Source organism: Mastigoproctus giganteus, chromosome 12 (assembly GCF_048544385.1).
Source record: "Mastigoproctus giganteus isolate SK-2022 chromosome 12, ASM4854438v1, whole genome shotgun sequence".
Lineage (NCBI taxonomy): Eukaryota > Metazoa > Arthropoda > Arachnida > Uropygi > Thelyphonidae > Mastigoproctus > Mastigoproctus giganteus.
The window spans coordinates 94,952,151-94,973,338 of NC_143586.1; the positions used below are offsets into that span (position 1 = coordinate 94,952,151).

Sequence of the window (21,188 nt, forward strand, 5' to 3'; positions counted from 1 at the left end):
ACTGAAAAAGGTGATAGTCTCATATCTTAATGTGCCATGTTTTGGTATTTCCCATTCAGGTTTGTCATTTCACACTGCACTTAATTCAATTTGAAGAGGAGAGTTTATAGAGTATATAAATATCACTGGGAAGTGGTAACTATTACCACTTATCACTAATTGGGTTATCTAACTGTCCAATCTATCAGTCTATGAAAGGAAACAAGTTTGGAGAGCATAGTGAATGATCAATTGCAGGTGATCTAGATGATTAACATGTAGCAACAGTATTTAACAGCATTAGGTTGTGTTTATTAAGAAATTTTTCAATTAACTTTCCCCTTTTGTCAAGATGCAGAGAACCCCAATATAATTACCTAAAATATAGAAGTAGAAAGGTAATCAACTAATTGAATTATAAAAATCAGCAAGAATTTAAGAATGGGCACAGAAACTATTGGTATGGCTATATATATAAATCTAAGGCTGAACTAGACAAACATTTGGAGTGACTGGATGGGCGAAATGGGAAGGTTTTTTTTGGCTGATTCTATATAAGTTTGCTTTCTTGTATCATATGCCTCAACTAATGCTAATATTGACCATAACACAACTGCTACTGAGGGTATTTGCAAAGGGAGTTCTGAAGTTTGCTAGCAGTGAGAACTCCATGAGCTATATATTAAATAATGTTTTATTGTCATAAATATTTGAAGAGTCAGATTTGTTTCCTGTAGATAAAGACAAAACAGGCTTCTTTCACCAATTTAGTCATACACATCAGGGCCCAGCAAACTATGGCTCATTGGCCAAACTGGCCCCCTTTACCTGTTTTTGTAAGGCCAGCGAGCTAAGGATGGTTATTACATTTTTAAATGGCTGAAAAAAAAAAATCAAAAGAATAATATTTCGTGACAATGTGAAAATTTTATGAAATTCAAATTTCAGAATCCATGAATAAAGTTTTATTGGAACACAGCCATGCTCATTCATTTACGTATTGTCTATGGCTGCTTTTGTGCTACAACGGCAAAGTTGAGTAGCTGCGACAGAAACTATATGTGGTACTCTCATCGCTTTGCACTGTTGCTTGGTGCACTACAAATCGCAGTGTAACTTGGCAGCATTTTGAGTGCCACATGTTTTGCTGCTGTACTGCGACATTTTATTTTATTACCAGTACATACCCATCATGTCAAAACAAGAAAAAAGAGAAAAGTGGACTTTGAATGTTGCACGTTTAATGCTCTGTGGAGCACAGATTATTTTGTTATTGAATTAAATGCCAAAGCATTGTGTTTATTATGCAATGACACTATATGCTCAATTTTGCCTCTTGGCCCGCAAAGCCTAAAATATTTACTATCTGGCCCTTTACAGAAAAAGTTTGCTGAGCCCTGATATATATCATCTAAGTTAGCATGAAGTCCACAATAATTCCACTGAGCTAATGAGAGTTTGGGTTCAGCATGTGAGTCTGTCTGCTTGTGCCTATCTATATTTGTGTTTTTCCTTTTTTTGGGAAAGTGACCTATTGGTGGTTCTCCTCTGCATGAATTTCAAGGATAGGATAATTCTGGATTTTCATCAATACCTACAATGTCAGTACTTAATATTTCATATCAATTTTTTCAGAGATTTTTGTTTATTCTACTACTTGCTGTACAGGATTTTTATCCAGAGGTATAGTTAGTGGTGTATTTACAGCATGAGTTGCATGCTGTTGTGCAGACTGTTCTTTTGATGAAGAGATCTCCAGATTGTAATTTCAGAACCATTTCTGGATAGCTATTCACATTTTCAAGGTATTTCTGAATTTAAAACAACAAAAGTCACATTGACAGTGTGGTACTACACTGTCAGTGTAGTACCACACAGTTGATACATCACTCTGGGGTTGCTGTGGTACTATGCTAACAGTGGTGGAGAACGAAAGGGACCTGGGGGTAATCGTGCAGGCAGATATGAAGTTTTCTGAGCAGTGCAGACGGGCTGCAAGAGTAGCTCAAGAGTAGTGTCCTGTCAATGATATACAGGAATTTTTCTAGCAGGAATAAGGAAGTGATTATCTCCTTATATAAGGCAATGGTCAGGCCACACCTTGAGTACTGTATACAGGTCTGGAGGCATCATTTCAAGAAGGATGTAGAGCTGTTGGAATGAGTACAGAGAAGGGCAACAAGGTTAGTGAACAGAACGAAGGGTTGCTCTTACGAAGAAAGGATTAAGTTTTGCAAATTACAGTGACTGGAGACTAGGCTCGTGAAGAGGTGATCTGATTGAGGTGTATAAAGCCTTGAATGGTTCGAGCATGCTCAATGCTGATGGAATTCTTCCGCTTGCTCAGAATAATCATTTGAGAGGGCATAAATTCAAATTGAGGAAAGACAGATGTAGGATAGCTGTGTGGAAGTTTGCCTTTAGCCAGCGGGTGGTTGGTTGGTTGGTGGAACAGACTTCCATCCTTTGTTGTGGAAGTTGATAGCCTAAATAAATTTACGGCTGAGCTGAACAGGTACTTGGAAAGAACGGAGGGGTGAAATGGGAGCATGTTTTTTTTTTTTTTTTTTGGCTGATGCTGCATAAGCTTGCTTTCTTGCATCATATGCCTCTACTAATGCTAATGCTAAAAGCTTACTCAATGGTCTGTAACGAGTGGAGTATTATAAACAGAGGATCTGAATTCTCAGTTCCCTTCTTTTTTTTCTGTCTCAATGCATTAGATGCATCTGTTTCATCTGCTCTATTTGATGGATCTAAAACCATTTTCTTCTCCCAGGCTTCTGGGTCAACCACGGGGAGACAGGAGCAATGCAACTAGGTGACCAAAATTAAAAAAGTCAATTGGGTTAGTAATGTTAATAATGCAATAAAAAATGGTAAGTGAATTTCTTTTTTGGGTTCTTACTTAAAACGTTTTCAGTGCAAAACTACTTAAAATAAACTAAGGAGAGAAAAAGAAAATTATACTGAATTACATAGAAACTTGGTCCCTTTAAATAGCACTATACAAATCACTAAGAAATTCCTTGACGATTACACTTGGCACTCAGAAATTTAGAAATGGAACTAAGGACACTGTAAAAATATAATATACAAAACATATTTTTAAATAGGTGTATTAAAAGTAGGGAGTAGCTTTAAATTAAAAAAAAAATAAAATAAATAAAAAATCATCGAGCAAGTTAATTTACCATTGGTTATTCTGGGGTAGCCTTCATATAAATAATTAATGTTCTTCTGTCTGTTTTTAATGTTTTATCAACAAGAAAATATTCAGAAATATCCATACAGCTGTATGAATCAACAAAATGTTTGTAGTCATCTAAATGCATTTTACTAATGAATGAAATTTTATTATCCAAAACACACAAGATTGACTTTATATATGTAATCTTACCTTCATAATTGGGAGAGGAGAAAGTCCTGATGCTATCTGAAACTAGAAACTGTGTGTGTGTGTGAGAACTATTAAAATAAAACCATCATCCAGCTTACCTTGTGACATTAACTCTTTACTTAAAACTTCTTTAGCTTTGGCTTTTTCTTTTTTACTGAAGAACCTACCAAGAGAGGACTTCAAACCTTTCTTCTTTGGGGGCGTTTTGTGCAGAGAATCTTGGGAAGAATTGGCAGAGCTAAGGGGGGAGGGAGTGCTATGTGAGCTTCCATTAGACTGTCTGAGTGGGGTAAAGCTACAGTAATAATAGAAAAGAACCAAATTCAAAACAAAACGGGGGGGGGAAAAGCTATACCAGCACTTAAAAAGAGCATGCTAAAACATAAGAAAACTAAAAAGAAAGAATAAATGAAATAAAAAAGTCTGAATGAAAAAAAAAAAAAGTCACAAAAGAGGCAATATCGAAATAATCTACTTTAATTAATAATTAAACCAAATACTAAAAATGCATTATTCATACTGAAATCAACTGTGCCAAGAAATATTATTTTAAAAAATTTTTAATTCATTAAACAACTTTTCATCACATTGCTGAAAAGATTTTCTTCAGAGTGTGTTAACAAAAAATGACAAGTAACATTTAATAAAAAAATACAGCTTTAAGCTTTTGTAATTTTTCCTTAAAAATTAATCATATCACAAAATTCCACAGAATGAATAATTAGTTATACCAGTGGTTTTCAACTAAAGGACTGTGATGTACCATAATAAATTAAAAACAAACAACTAAGCTTGTTTCATCAGTAAATAAAAGAAAACTTGAGGAGGAAGGGTAGCCAATCTTTGTTTTTCTCAAAAATAGTTGGCCAAAAGAGTAGGGCTGAGGAATAGTGAATTCAACTAAAATTTTTAAATGCAAATTAATGAATTTCTATTTAGAAGAGTTCATAATAAAAGTTTATTTTGAAAGAAATTTTTTTGGATAAAATGATAATGAAGTCATAAAAAATCAATTACAAAAGCAGATCCCTTCTCAAATAGTGGTAATATTAATATACTGTTGTTATTGATATTTTAGTGAACAAAAAATAAAAGTTACAAAACTAAAGCGGATATGGCATGCAAGAATAAGATCCCACTATTCACATATAGGATCCAAAAACTAATAAACCTGTTTAGAAAACAGATTGTTCCTGTAAGATGAAAGCCAAAGTGCATTACAAGTATTTGCATCACCAAACAGCATTTATTCCCTTGTATTCTTGGAGAATTCTTGCTGCAACAGCAGCTCAGGTCATATTGCATTAGTCCTTAGGATAGTTTAGCTAATATGGTTTTATTGTAGACTGTATGTAAATACAAGGAGTGGTATGAAAGTAATGCCTCTTATTTTTTTCCTCAGAATATTTAATTCCTACAACTATGCATTTTACAACACACAAAGACATCTTCGTTGGCTAGATCATGTCCTGTTCTAGAGCGGTCTGCAAACATTACAGACTTTGCTAGCAGGGATCAGCAGATAATTTCTACAACTATGCATTTTACATCAATTAATCCTCAATCATTAATAAACACACTATTATTTTTCCACAAAATTACAATCATTTTCTATGCACTTCTGCCATCTCTGAGTCAAACGCTGTATTCCAATCCCGTAAAAGTGCTTACTCGTTGTCGGAGGGCTTCATGAACACTGTGCTTGAGCTGGTCATTGTCCACAAAATGGGTTCCATGGAGTGAGGTTTCAGCGGACTGAAGAAGTGATAGTCGGAAGGTTCAAGATCTGGGCTATGAAAGGAGTGAGGAACGGTGCACCCCAGTTTTGCAATGGGATGCACTGTTCTCCATTGTGTGCAGACTGGTGTGGGGTCATGCATTGTCATGGAGAAGAAAAAGAACCTCATTAAGGTTTTTGTCTGGTGAAACTCTACGGATAAAAACTGCAGCCATCATGAATCGATTGCATGATGGAAGCCTCCTCAACAATTCATGTTGAGGGAAAAGGACCATAATCTGCCACGCTGGTCCAAGTCCATGACTTAGCAGTCATAGACTTGAACCCCGGTCTACTCAAAGAGTGTGTGCCACTGCCCTCCTTCTGACCACTTGGCTATGGAGGCCTTCCAACTTTTTCGATGTTTCCACATATTGATTGAGTTGACTGTGGTGCCACGCTCCAAGAAGTTTACAAGCAAGACCCCTCCCACCTTTGTCCCAAAACACTGTTGCCATGACAGAAAGCTGATGTCTGAAATTATTGTGTTGTGAATTTTGATGGTGCCACTCCATTGAATATCTCTTTATTTCAGGGTCATAATGGTGGACTAAGGTTTTGTCACCTGTGACTGTGTGTGAAAGGAAAACTTCTTCTTCACTCTTGTAACGCTGGAGAAGTTCCATACAGATGACTTTCAGAGCATCTTTGTGCTCATGTGTCAGCATTTTCAGGACCCACCAGGGCAAACCTTGTTGTAGCCTAGTTCCTTTATGATGGTTATCACAGCAGATTTCCCTATACCAACTGGCATCACACAATTTGCACATTGTGATGTGGCAGTCTTCTTTGATCAGCGTGTTGATCCGGCTCTTGTTATCTGTTGTCACTGGTATTATTGGCTGGCTGCTTTGGGGCTTGTCAACAATGTCACTTTCCCTTATCTTAAGTTGTCTTACCCAACATATAACTGTACTCACATCTAGAGTATTGTCACCATAAACATTTTTGAGACACATATGGTTTTCAATAGGTGTCACTTCTTCCTTGGTAAGAAATTCAATAACCACTCACAAGATCAATCACAGCGCCACTCAGCAAACTAAAGATCTCTATTGACCATTCAGTGATATGCAAAATAATTGACAGAGCCACATTTGAAAGCAAAAAATTAGGGAGTATTACTTTTGTATCAGTCCTCATATGTGTCGAGGACCAAACTGCATGTTCTAAGCTGAATAATATGGAATAACCCATTCTCTGTAAATATGAGTTCAAGGGTCAATTTGTATGCTGTATACAGAAGTTACCAGGAAAAATTAAGGAGGAAACTCTATTCCCTTGGCTTGAGTTCAGCTAACTGTGGCCCTGAACAGCAAAGCCTTTGGGACTTTCTCCGATTAAAGTCGAACCCAGGCCTCTCTAAACAAGTGACAAAACCAATATACAGGTAACCCCCATATAACACAGTAGTTAAGTTCCTATAAAATCTCATGTAGTGCGAAACCATGTTATACAGGACTAAAAACCAGTACAAAAAGAGGGGTTACATTCCAAAATCTAACAAAAATATGTCATTTTTTTATAACTATTGGAAACATAATTTTTATTAAAAGTAGTAATAACTGAACAACCGTCTTACAAACTGTGATACACAATATGTCAGATAATGTATGTTCATTTAATTTTCTTCCTCCTCATCGCTGATAAGCACAATCAAATGAGAATGTTTTCTCTGTCGCAAAATATCTTCACATTCTGAACTTTCTTCTGCAGCATCTAGATTTCATGTATCTTCTGCTTTCTTCAGAAAATGAATAATCTGGATTTGTTTGATTTTGCATGATAGATCTTTGTAAAATTCATGGTATGGCGCAGGGTAGCCAGATAGTTAGAGGCGTTTATGGCCAAACGCACATGAAAAATTAGCCAAAATTGGCAAAATACATAAATTATCTAAAAAACATTGCAAAACACGAAACAAAGTAAAATTCATTTAATAAATGCAATTAGAACAAAAATAACTCACCTAAAACAATCCTGTATATATATTACCATATAACATTTACAAGAACATCATTATGTCTGTTTTTCTTCTTCAATTTCATCGTGTATACACTTAGTTGTGAAGTAGACGCAACAGCAATTCTACTATTGTTGGTATAAAGTATATCTGATTTGAAATTATTTAATCCTATCTGTAATATGCAGATCCTTGCAGCAGATGGAATTTTCAATACTTTGATTCAAACCAGTAATGACTGCATCTAGAATATGAAGTTGCAATCTGTTTCTAGGTTTTGATTTTACTGCAGTTACAAGAGAACATATTCGTTCAATAACAGCATTGCTTTCTGGGGTTACAAGACAATTAAGTGCATAAGCTGCCAATTGCTTAAAGTTTCGGTGGTGATAGATACTAAGCAAAAATTTTATTGTATCTTTTGGAATTTCATTGTTTTCAAAAACATTTTCAGCTGTCCAATCTGTTACAGTAATTTTCCTATATTGTTGCTCAATTTCATCGAAATTATTTGTAGCTAAATGGGCAACCGGGCTAGCCAGGTAGGTAAAGTGCCTGCCTGGCAACCCAAGGGTCGTGGGTTCGAATCCCACCACGGGCTTGGATCATAGTAAAATGCAAAACTTTGGGAGGTGCAATATGGCCATAGAAGCTGATGCGCCAACAACTAACACAAAAAAAAAATAAAATGTAACAGGTAAATCTGAAAAATCTCCCTTTGATGTCTGGCTTAATATTTTTTCAGGATTAATCAATGAAAGATTCTTGAAAGCATTAGTTGCATCGCATAATCTAGATTACAGTTGGTCAATAACCTCAATAATGAACATGCAGCATCTTCTTTTAGCCTCAAGAACTTTACCTTCTTATTCTCTAGCATGCTGTGTCTCCTTGAATTCATTTAGATGACTATCAACTCTTGCTTAAATTTGGCTCCATAGTCAATATTTTCAATGGCTTTTTCAGTCAATATTGTAAATTCTATTGTAAAGAGTTTTTCTGAGTAACACTAATTCATTAGACAGTTTATACGGATCAATTTTAGATGACTGAAATATTGCATTAACAGATTGAAAATCTTTTACAATGGGTGTAGCAAACACAAAATACAGATAATTCATTTTTGATAAGGCATTTCTTTTAATAATCCGGCTTTGTACTGTGTATCTATCTGTTAAACCAGAATTTTCTGATACTGCAAAATAACCTTAACATATTTCCAAAAAAAAGGTCAAAAAATGGCCAAAATTATAAATATAGCCAAAACAGAAAACTCAGGGCCAAATGTATTTGAAAAAGGATAAAATTGTTGAATTTGGCCATAAAAAGGCCAAACTGGAAACCCTGATATGGAGCTAAGCACTTTTGATGCTCCCTTTTGAACTTTGTGCTCCTTTCAGTCAATGGATGTGCATTCAAAAAATAAGATTTTAATTGCTAGGCTATGTTTATGCCTTCCTGTATGCTTTTTAGTGTAAAATTTCGAACTTCAGAATTTTCATCTGCACTATCATCCTCCCAATTGATCTGGTTTACCTACGATGCCATTTCACCAAATCTGCTTTGTATGATACCTTTTTACCATTTTTTAGACAATCCAAAATTGTATCTTTGATTCTAGAGAAAAAAAGTTTCTTTTGGGCAGTGTTTTTTTTTTACTTCCCTTAGGCAAAATTTAGGGCTGGAATTTAATTAACAAAAAAGAAATTATTCCAACATGGTTCTTAAGAATAATGTTTAGTAATATATACCCAGAAAAATTTATAAATGATCCAATTAAAACCAAAATAATCTTACAAATACTTTAAACGTCAAGAACTGCACTCTTCAAAGTCACAATTTTTTATAGTCTCAAACAAGCACAAGTTCAATAGCACAGAACCTAACATGGGGGATTTCCCAATAATCTTTATTTGCATAATGACTACTGAGTCAACAGAGGAGATTCACAAAAAAGAATGTAAATGTTGAAAAATTGCATCCAACATAATAGTAGGGTTTCCCCCACACAAAAGCTCAAAAATACTGCAATATGTGAGGTTTGCCACAATTCTCTAACTGTGTTAGAGTGAAATTGTGTTATCTAAGTACCACGTTGTGTGAAGATTTCCACAATTTATCAATCGTGTTAGAGCGAAACCGTGTTGTAGAACTACTGTGTTATACAGGGTTTGCCTGTACTGCAAATGAGCATACTTTCATTCCCCTCCACATTTGTGTAACATTAAAAGTAAATAAAAAAAAATGAAAGCTTTTACCATACTGCAATACTCACTGGTAATTGATGGTTCAACTGTTGATGATCCTGCTCAGATAGCAAACTAACTGAAAGAGTATTTTTGCATCTACATTCACACATGAGGAGTTATTAAGGAAGAAAAATGCCAGAAGGTTATCAAATTAATGATAACCTTCTGTGCTTAACCTTTTGATAACCTTCTGTGCTTAAAAAAGTGCCTAATGATTTTGTAATAACTGAGTGGAGAAAAAATTGTTGAAATTAAACATAAGAAAGGCACCTGGGGTGGATGGGATCTATCCAGTTATATTAAAGTAGGCAGCAAAGGAACTAAGCAACCGCTTAGCCATAATTATGAGAGCATTCTTGGACGCAGGGAAGGTCCCCACGGACTGGAGATATGCAAATGTCTCCACAATTCACAAACGGCAGATTGAAGGGTGACACGAGTAATTACGGACCAATTAGTTTAATTTCTGTTCTGAGTAAAATAATGGAGTCACTGGTTAAAGATGCATTGCAGAATCATCTAGACAAGACTGTAGCAATAATTCAGACATAGCATGGGTTTGTTAAGGGAAAGTCTTGTCTGACAAATTTGATTGGATACTATAATGTGGTTACAAAGGAACTTGATGCAAAAAAGTTATGATACCAAATATATGATATCAAAATAATTTTGATATCATATATTTGGATTTCAGGAAAGCTTTTGAGACTGTTGCATATGGAAGACTACTGTACAAATTGGAGCAGAATGGTATTAAGGGTAAGTTGCTACAATGGATAAAAGGGTGGTTGAGTGGAAGAAGACAGAGGGTGGTAATCAATGGGCACTGCTCTTTGTGGACTAATGTTATTAGTGGAGTTCCACAGGGTTTGGTGTTGGGCCCACTGTTGTTTTGTGTATTTGTCAATGATATTGATGAAGGAATATATCAGGCTTAGTGTCGAAGTTTGCAGATGATACAAAGACAAAGGTTGTTAATGACAGTAATGGCAGTGTGCTGCTGCAACAGGATCTAGAAAATTTGGGCAGATGGGCTGAGAAGTGGCAACTGAAGTTTAACATTGACAAATGCAAAGTACTGCATATGGGTAGAAGTAACCCCAGAGGAATGTACCAATTGTGTGGTACTACACTTAGGGTGGTAGAAAATGAAAAAGTCCTGGGAGTAATTGTGCAGCAGATATGAAGTTTTCTGAGCAATGCAGACAGATTGCAGGTCATGGGATTTTGTCAATGATATACAGGAATTTTCATAGCAGGAAAAAGGAGATGATTATCCCTTTGTATAACGCAATGGTCAGGCCACACCTTGAGTACTGCGTACAGGTCTGGAGGCCTCATTTTATGAAGGATGTAGATTTGCTTGAGTGTGTACAGAGAGGAGTAACAAGACTGGTGAGGGGAATGAAGGGATCCTCTTACCAAGAGAGGCTTAAGTTCTGCAAATTGCAGCGGCTGGAGACTAGGCACCTGCGAGGTGATCTGACTGAGGTGTAGAAGGCCTTGAATGGGTTGAGCACACTGAATTCTGATGGGATCCTTCCACTTGTTCAGATTACGAACCTAAGGGGGCATAAATTCAAATTCAGGAAAGACAGATGTAGAATAGATGTGCAGAAATTTGCCTTTAGCCAGAATTGCTGGAACAAACTTCTATGTCATTGCGGAAGTTGATAGCTTAAATAAATTCAAGGAGGAACTGGACAAACATTTAGAGGGAATGGCTGTGTAAATTATTATTATTATTTTTTTTTTTTTTTGGCTGATGCTGCATAAGCTCATATGCTTGCTTTCTTGCATCACATGCCACTATTACTATAATGATTATACTGTTATCTCATTATAAATATATTGTTGAATTACAGAATAAATCCATTGCAGATTTTAGATCTTTGATTTCAGAGAACCTAGGTGAAATGTATATATAAACACTAGTGTAATTTTAAGAAAATTTCTCATGTATTATTGCTGATAAGAAATCTGAATTACAATTTATATATTTTAGAAATATGTAATTTTTATACAAAATAGCAATAAAAATAACCTTTTAAATACATAAAAACAGAAATATCAAAGGATATAGCTCTCTCTCTCTCTCTCTCTCTCTCTATCAAGCACAGATGGCCACAAACTAAATTTCTTATACACTTACATTTCATATAAACTTGTACCTTTCTGACTTCCTCAGGCAACTATTTCACTGGTGGTTCCTCTTTTTAGTATCCAGCAGTAGTTGGCTATCATAGGGCACCTCCGTAGCCAGGTGGGCAGGAGCAGTGGTGCGTAGCACATGCTTCTTGATTAGACCGGGGTTTGAGCCCGTGACCACCAAATACGGAGGATGCAGAAGGTCGGGGAATGACCACCGCATATCCCCAGCCCGGATAAAGGGTGAGGGTTGGCGTCAGGAAGGGCATCCGGCTGTAAAAATTTCATGCCAAAACAATAAAAACGCTGACCCCATATATATATAATGGGAAAAGGCGAGGACAAAAAAAAAAAGAAAAAAAAAAGTAGTTGGCCATCATATGATGTTTCATACCCCTTGGTACCACTTTTCCATTTCTACTTTTCTGGTGGAATCTCCAGTCCCCCACACACTCTTCACTTAAACTATCTAAGTTACTTAGGAAATAGTTGAGATAAGAGTGCAACATGTGTACATTAATATTCCAGACTAGTTTTCTGAACGTCTCCAACATGTCACTCACAAATGTGTCATAATCTGGTGTTGGTTGTTTCCCAAAAAATTGCATACTACATTTTCAAGGCCAGTTGATGCATTGCTTTCAGTTTGGTTTGTGGATTCTTTATATATAGAGTCTAGCATTAGCTTGAAGATTTGAGGTCCAACAAAAATTCCCACTTTAATTTTTTGATGTATAAGTAACAGGAATTTAATGTGAATGTACTTGAAACAATTTTCTTTTTTATTCAAGGCTTTGAACAAACTGCTTCATTAAACCTAGCTTTATATGCAAAGGAAGTAACAGTACATTGTTTAGATCTACTAGTGGCTCATCTTTGAGGTCCTTTGAACCTGGTGTCAGGGACTGTCTTGGTGGCTGCACTTTCCTTTCCCAATGTCCACTTCTTGCTTGACTATCCCATGACAGAAAGCAAGACATTTTGTGTAATCAAGTTGGTGGCCAAAGAGCAGACCAATAACTTTAAAATCTACACACACTAGCCACATTACATTCATTAATTGCTCCTTACAATACTGGACTAAAACTTCGTAATTTCTCATTAAAGCAGTTACGGCAAAATATCTTGACAGCCATCTCACTTCGTTTAGTGGTCAAAATGACAAAACATCACATTCTGTGACATTGGTTAATTCTTCTAGCTTTCTTTTTTTTAATAGATGACCTACTGAACCTGTTTATAACAGTTTTTCTATATCCTGCATGATTGACACTTTTTTTTATCAAGACTGTTTTTGATATAAAATGTTCTTATTGTTTCAACAATAGTTATACTGTCACATGGAGTTAGTTTCAAAATACCTGCAAACATAGGAAGTTTCATTTTCTGGTCGAAACTTAAAATGCAAAATTAACATTTTCTGTTTTTTTTTTTTTTTTTGGGAGCATTAGCAACTAAGGCCATATTGCTCCGGGATATGCGGTGGTCATTCTCTGAATCTTTCCGCATCCTCCGTATTTGGTGGTGATGGACTCGAACCCCGCCCGGTCTAATCAAGAAGCGTATGCTACGCACTGCTGCTCCTTCCTACCTGGCTATGGAGGCGCCTAACATTTTCTGTACATAAATGTCTGTACTTTCATCAGCAATTATTGTATGGAAAGCAGATTTCTGCAATTCCCCCATTATTTGTTTCTACAATATAAAGCTGATACACTCAACAAATTCAAATGCATAGTTCTTGCTGCATCAACTCTCTGGTATATTAATATATTTGGACACATGTGCATGAATTTCTTGCACGGAATGCACTGAAGCATTACTTTTAATTGCTAAGATAGTGTTATCAATCAGCACCTTGACCATATTAGAGACAGACTTCTTCTGTGCATCTTGTTCCACTCTTGCTTCATGCTCTTTTGGAATTTCAGTTAACATTTGCAAAATTCCACCTTTCTTTTGGTTGCGTAATTTGGTAACTGCATCTACATGAATCATCTACATTTAAGTAATCTAACTTCCATTCTTCCCATATTTTTCTACTACCGAACTCAGCCCCAACTCTCGCTTCACACAAATGGTCAAATTTAACCCAGGGCCTCACATCTGGTGAGTATGGGCTTGGCACACCCAGGGTCCTGAGCTGAATATCATCATCACTTTCTTGGTGATTCCCTTGTACTTCTCTCTCTCAGGGTAATTCAGATTTTTTTTTTTTTTTTTTTTGCCTAGTGCAGCATAAGCCTCAGGCTTCTTTGTACCTTATGGCCAATAATAATAATAATAATAATACAACATTGCCAGTATCTCGATATTTAAAAATATCATCAATTGTTATTTTTTGTTTTTGATGCAAAGATGGGAGTTCAGTTTCTACAAGCTGCAAAAGCCATTCCTTCTTAAATCTTGTGCAAACTTTGTCTTCAAAACATTTAACTCTCCTTCAGCCTTTCTTTTCAACATTGTAAGGATACTAAAAATAATAATTATTATTTGGCATTACCAAACAAATTAATTATTGAGTCTTCACTTAATAATTATAATATATAAACTTATAATTTGAGCAAAACAACTACTGTCATACGAGCAATTTTATAGAAACTAATTTTTACCTTGTTCTAACAAGTTTTAATAAATATTAGAACTGTCGATGCAGGGTGCACCTTCCACATCTTCTATGCCATTATCATCCAGTTTTGTATGCATTCCTTGCAATTGTTGATGGTGCTTCCAGCAATGTTTTTAAATGAAAATTTCAGCTGTGCAGCAACAATTTAGCAGTGCATGGCAGCATTTCAGTTACTGTGCAACTGCGCACCTTAGAGAGAGAGAGAACATTGGTTGGCACACACCCCGTGTGTGCACTCTGCATTTGAAGCTACAAGCATCTAGTTCTAACCAGTGATTGTCCCTACTGTTGCTTGCTCATGTCATGCTTTGTTTGCCTTACATGACCATGCCTGGGCATTCTTTGTTTCATATTAACATTTATGTTCAGCTGATGGAGAGTTCCTCAGACTCAAAAGCTACTGTTTTGCTTTATTTTATTTAATTTAGTCTAACTCAATTTGCACTTGCATTTTCCTTATTTCAGTTCCTCCAGAGGAGAGCAATATATTTATACTTTTATAGTAGAAATAGTATTTGCTATATAGTGCAAGGAAGCAACAGGCTTTTGCAGCACTGGCAACCCCCCCCCCCCCCAAGTAGATAAGAAAACACAAATTATATGTTTCCCTCCTTCCACAGGTAATTATCCAGTTGACCTTTGAATTTATTCAAACTGTCAGCTTCAACTACCTGCGAGGGCAATCAATGACTTTCTGGCTAAAAGAAAACTTCCTGCAGTCTAATATAAACCTCAACCCCTGTAATTGAATTTATAATCTCCTAGTTCTAGAATTCTTAATAACAGTGAGAATCCCTCTCAGAGCCTTGGAAACCTCAATCAGGTTACGTCTGAGGTGCCTGCTTGAGAAAACTCTGTAGCCCACATAATTAATTGGAATCTATCCTCATATAATCATCCTTCTGTCAATCTCACTATTCCAACTGCCTGTCTTTGGATCCTTCCAAGAAGCTTAATGTCTTTTTTCAGATGAGGTCTCCATACTTGAACACAGTATTCCAAATGTGGTCTTATACTTGCCTTATACAGTGAGATTACGACCTCCCTCCCTCTATAGGATAGAGTTTGATAAATCATCGATAGGACACCATGAGCTTTCCTGGCAGCCTGTTTATACTGTCCAGAAAACTTAATATCTGCCTGTTTAGTAATTCCCAGATCCCTTTCCTCCTCAAACATTTTTAATTCAACCCTACCAAGTGTATAATTTATTTGTGGGTTGCTATTCCCCAAGTGTAAGACTTTGCATTTAACAGCGTTAAAACATAGTTGCCACACCTCAGACCACCTTTGGTGTCTGTTCAAGTTGTCCTGAAGGAGCACTTCTTGGCATTAATCATTAATGACTCTGCCAGTCTTTACATCATCTCTAAATTTTGACATCATGCATTCTATCCCTTTTTCAATGTTATTTATGAAAATGAGAAACAACAATGGTTCAAGAACCAATCCTTGAGGGACCCCACTTCTGACATTACACCAATCTGAAGAATATCCATTAATCACAACTCTCTGCTTTCTGCCCTGCAGCCACCCAACAATCCACCTTAGAATCTTATCAGTAATCCCAACTTCTCATGAGGGACCAAGTCAAATGCTTTGCTAAAATCCAAATAAACTATGTCAAAATTGTTCCCTAAATCCAGCTCATGAGTAACTGTGTCACAATAGCCCATAGATGATATAGCCCATGATTTACCCTTAACAAAGCCACATTGTGTGTCCTTTATAATGCCATAATCTATCTAAAACAATGTCCTTGGATTGCACTCTTAATCACTGTTTCTAAGATTTTTCCTATGACTGAAGTCAGATTAACCAGTCTGTAGTTACCAACTTCACTCCTAGAACCGCTTTTATGTATTGGCGATTCACCGGCACCTCTTCAATCCAAAGAAATCTCCCCTGAGTTCAAAGATGCTCTCATAATTAACCCTAATTGTTTAATATATATATTTTTTTGGTTGATGCTACATAAGCTCATACGCATCACATGCCTCCATTACTATTACTATTATACACTCCCTCGTGCTCTCCCTCAAAACTACAGTATATGGCTGATGTCACATACTGTAGTTTTGAGGGAGAGCACGAGATATTATAATAATATCTAGGAAATAAACTCATACACCGACCATTGAACAAAATTTACTGTAGCTAAAATTTTTACAAATAGTATAAAAACAAATTATTTACAATAAACTAATAATTGTATATTGCGGAATACTAAAAACTGTAATAAAAGATCGTTTACCATAAAATAAGCTAAAATATAAAATTAAAAGCGCTAAAAACCTGGAGCTTTCGAGAGCGTCAGCTCTCTTCTTCAACAGTAATATGACTTTCTGCAACATCTCCTTAAATAGCAGGTTCACGGTACCTCCACACGTGGTATTTCTCCACATGGTTCAATCGACACATGGTCAGAACCGGATGCGGAAATGTCTCGGGTACGTGGCAAATAAAATCGTTCATCCGAACTTAATACAATTGTTTCAAAAATAGGATGAATACGCATGACTCTATCTCTATTCATGGTATTCTTACTGGATGAACCAATCCGTAAACCCTCGAGCCATTTACGCTCCCAGTATCCGTGTGCACGATCCAAAATAATAGCATCCTCCGGGGAGATTTGATGCTGCTTCTCCCAAAAATGTATCCCAAACGTATCTTCTCCCATTAGTGCCACCGTGGCCAACTTGCCATGGAGGAGTTGGAAAGTAGGGTTTTTAGTAGGTGTTCGTTTCCTATCAGGAATTGGAGAAGTTACGTTGATGATACCTTTGCCCTGGTCCAGAAGGGGAGGGAGGATGATGCCGTTTGTTGGCTTAATAGCTTCTCCCAATTTATACAATTTACCTCAGAGGTGGAAACGGGCGGTACTCTGTCGTTTTTGGATGTATTGGTCTCTAGGGTGGGTTCTAGGCTTAAGATGTCAGTTTTTAAAAACCCATGTGTAGAGGTCAATACACCCACTATAATTCAGCACAAGCTGGACAATACAAGAATAGCGTAGCAAAAGCTTTATTTGACAGAGTAAGATCACACTGTACCACTTCTGAGGATAAAGAGAAAGAAATTAATCGTGTCACGGCAGAACTTAGAAAGTGCAGATACCCCCAGAGGATCCTGGATAGATATAGTAGAGGGGTGTCTGAGCGTAGGGAGTCGTTCGTCCCGGTAGCTACTGCATACATCCCCTACTATCCGGGCCTTACTGAGCATCTGGCAAGAATTTTACGGGGTTATAAGACACACTGTGTACAGCTTCCTCCTGGGCGGAGGCTGTGCACAGCTGTGTCTCAGGTCAAAGACCGTATACCAAAAGATCTCAGTAGCGGAGTTATTTATAGAATAGAATGCCCGGATTGTGGGGAGTGTTATGTGGGGGAAACAAAATGACGGCTTAGGGATCGTCTGGGGGAACATTTAAATGCCATAAGAACCGCTGATTACAGTAAGTCTGCCGTGGCCGAACATTTTTGGGAGAAGCAGCATCAAATCTCCCCGGAGGACGCTATTATTTTGGATCGTGCACACGGATACTGGGAGCGTAAATGGCTCGAGGGTTTACGGATTGGTTCATCCAGTAAGAATACCATGAATAGAGATAGAGGCATGAGTATTCATCCTATTTTTGAAACAATTGTATTAAGTTTGGATGAACGATTTTATTTGCCACGTACCCGAGACATTTCCGCTTCTGACCATGTGCCGATTGAACCACGTGGAGAAATACCACGTGTGGAGGTACCGATGTTGAAGAAGAGAGCTGACGCTCTCAAAAGCTCCAGGTTTTTAGCGCTTTTAATTTTATATTTTAGCTTATTTTATGGTAAACGATCTTTTATTACAGTTTTTAGTATTCCGCAATATACAATTATTAGTTTATTGTAAATAATTTGTTTTTATACTATTTGTAAAAATTTTAGTTACAGTAAATTTTGTTCAATGGTTGGTGTATGAGTTTATTTCCTAGATATGAGTTTTCCCGACCTCAGAGGCCTCTTTCAGGATATTATAATAATAGTAATAGTAACGGAGGCATGTGATGCAATGTGTGATGCGTATGAGCTTATGTGCTCATACGCATCACACATGTATGAGCCTTACTTGCTGGTATGCCAAAAAGTTTAGCAGTAGTTGCATGAAATTATGCCAATGAGTATAGAATGCATACATAATAAGAATTATCCCTGAATACACACAGGCTATGTGCAGAACTTAAAAAAAAAAAAAAAAAAAAAAAAAAGGGAATTTTTAAAAATCCAGCATGCACTATATCCTGAGGATGCTGGACTTATGAGGTTTACCCTATAACTATCTTTTATGTACTTGATATAAGGTTCAGATTTAAATTTGAGCAATACTGAAGGGAAAAGATTTTTGAAATCTTAGAACAAGACTAAGATTTTGTTATTTTCACAAGTGAGTTTGTCAATAGGCCAGCTCTGTCACGTGAAGTTTTTTTGCAAAATTCTGAGGAGTTACAAAAATGAAAACTCTGTGCTTTTAAATATTTGTTTAAAAATTAATTAACTTATTTAAAAAATTGTGTTTTTTAATGCAATAATATTTATGTATTGCTTAATCGAATTTGATCATTTCCATGGTCTGAATACAAGACAAGTTTGGGATTTTTCAGCACAAATCAGACAACTGATGCCAACTGTTGGTGGTAGTCATTATCAGGGGCAGCTCATTGGTAGGGCAGCTCAAAGACCTGCGGAACTGCAGCACCCCCAGCTTTTTAAATCTAAATATACAGTCAACGGATATATGAAATTTTGTGAAGAACAATGAAAGACAATGAATATTTTTTTAACAGGTCCCACATATAGTATACTCATCCTCTATTTCCAATAATCATTTCAATAATAAATGAATAAAAACATGAAATTGTTTTCAACTTTGAAGTTTAAGAGTAGGTGGAACTGTGCACTACACAGTTCCACATTTTGTCCCAGTGGTTGAGTCGATGCCTAAGTTAGCAGTTTGCCAATACGCATTTTTTAGAGGTGATAAAATGAGTCAAAGGAACTGCAGAGTGAGCAATGCCAATTTGAACAGTGAACCAAATTTGAATGAAAAAGTTATTAATCTATTTTCAACAAATAAAAACTGAAGAATGGATTTTATTTTTTAAATAAAATTTTGAGATTACCCAAGTCTGTTAATGGGTAAGTGTCCAGTTAATGTTTTCTAATACTTTTAACTTGCTTATTATTATTACCATCTATATCTACATGTCTTATAACCAAATAACCAAGGCAATTTAATGTAACTTTAAGAAGCTGCATTCCCATACATCAGAGTCACGAGCTACCACTGGTCATTATATAATGGATTTACAACAAAAGCACCCCAAAGACCAAGATCTATCTTTCAACTGAATTAAAATTGAGTTGATGTGGATCAATTTAACTATTTAGCTTATTAACAATATTAATTAGCATTAGTAGAGGCATATGATGCAAGAAAGCAAGCTAATAACACCAGAAAAAAAAAAAAAAAAAAAAAACATCCCATGTCACCCATCCACACGCTCCAAAAGTCTGTCCAGTTCTTCATTCAATTTATTTAAGCTAACTTCCATAACAACAGATGGAAGTATGTTCACGCAATCAACACCCCACTGGCTAAAGGCAGATTTCCGCACATCTATTTTCCAGCTGTCTTTCCTCAATTTGAATTTATGTCCCCCTCAGGTAATCTGAGCAAGAGGAAGAATCCCATCAACATTTCTCAAACTATTCAAGTCTTATACACCTCAATCAATCACATGGGAGGTGCCTAGTCTCCAGACTGCAATTTGCAGAACTTAAGCCTTTCCTGGTAAGAGAAATCCTATGTTCCCCTCACCAATCTCGTTGCCCTTATCTATACTTGAACCAGCACTCTATATTCTTTCTAAAATGAGGTCTGTTCAGACCTGTATGCAGTACTCAAGTTGTGGCCTGACCATTGCCTTATACAAAGGGATAATCACTTCCTTATACTTGCTAGCAAAGTTCTTGCATATCATTGACAAGAACCCATGAGCTGCTCTGAAAACTTCGTATCTGACGACACAATTACCCCCAGGTCTTTTTCATTCTCTACTACCCTGAGTGTAGTACTGCACAGTTGGTAAGTTATTCTGGGGTTACTGCTAATAACATTCACATTTCTTTTATTTAGGGATAATCTTAATCACATCAGATCAATTCATATATGGTAAAAAGCTTAAGACACATGAATAATTTATTGATGCACCCACTAAATTTAGAAATTCACCAATTAAATTTAGAAATTTAGAGAGTTCCATTTGTAATTTATGATGTGGTTACAAAGGAGGTGCCTAGTCTCCAGGAACTGGATGCAAAAAATAATTTTGATATCATATATTTGGATTTCAGGAAAGCTTTTGACACTGTTGTGCATGGAAGACTATTGGAGCAGAATGGTATTAAGGGTAAGTTGCTACAATGGATAAAAGGATGGTTGAGTGGGAGAAGACAGAGGGTGGTAATTAATGGGTGCTGCTCTTCGTGGACTAATGTTATTAGTGAAGTCTCACAGGGTTCGGTGTTGGGTCCTCTGTTGTTTTGTATATTTATCGATAATATTGATGAAGGTATATCAGGCTTAGTGTCGAAGTTTGCAGATGATGCAAAGGTTGGCAGGGTTGTTAATGACAGTAATGGCAGTGTGCTACTGCAACAGGATCTAGATAATTTGGACAGATGGGCTAAGAAGTGGCAACCGAGGTTTAACCTTGACAAATGCAAAGTACTGCATATGGGTAGAAGTAACCCCAGAGAAACGTATCAACTGTGTGGTACTACACTTAAGGTGGTAGAAAATGAAAAAGACCTGGGAGTAATTATGCAGTCAGATATGAAGTTTTCTGAGCAATGCAGACAGGCTGCCAGGGCAGATCATGGGGTTTTGTCAATGATATATAGGAATTTTGCTAGCAGGGAAAAGGAGATGATTGTCCCTTTGTATAAGGCAATGGTCAGGCCATGCCTTGAGTAATGCGTACAGATCTGGAGGCC

At 36.5% G+C, this 21,188-nt stretch overlaps 1 protein-coding gene across 1 annotated transcript in view; it reads right to left on the reverse strand.

Annotated features, from left to right (window-relative positions):
• LOC150077286 (liprin-alpha-1-like) overlaps nucleotides 1-21,188 on the reverse strand; it is a 1,048,988-nt gene that overhangs the window by 235,124 nt on the left and 792,676 nt on the right. Inside the window, exon 18 of the mRNA XM_090386159.1 lies at nucleotides 3,478-3,674. Coding sequence (XP_090242285.1) covers nucleotides 3,478-3,674 — 197 coding nt within the window. The remainder of the gene's footprint in view (nucleotides 1-3,477; nucleotides 3,675-21,188) is intronic.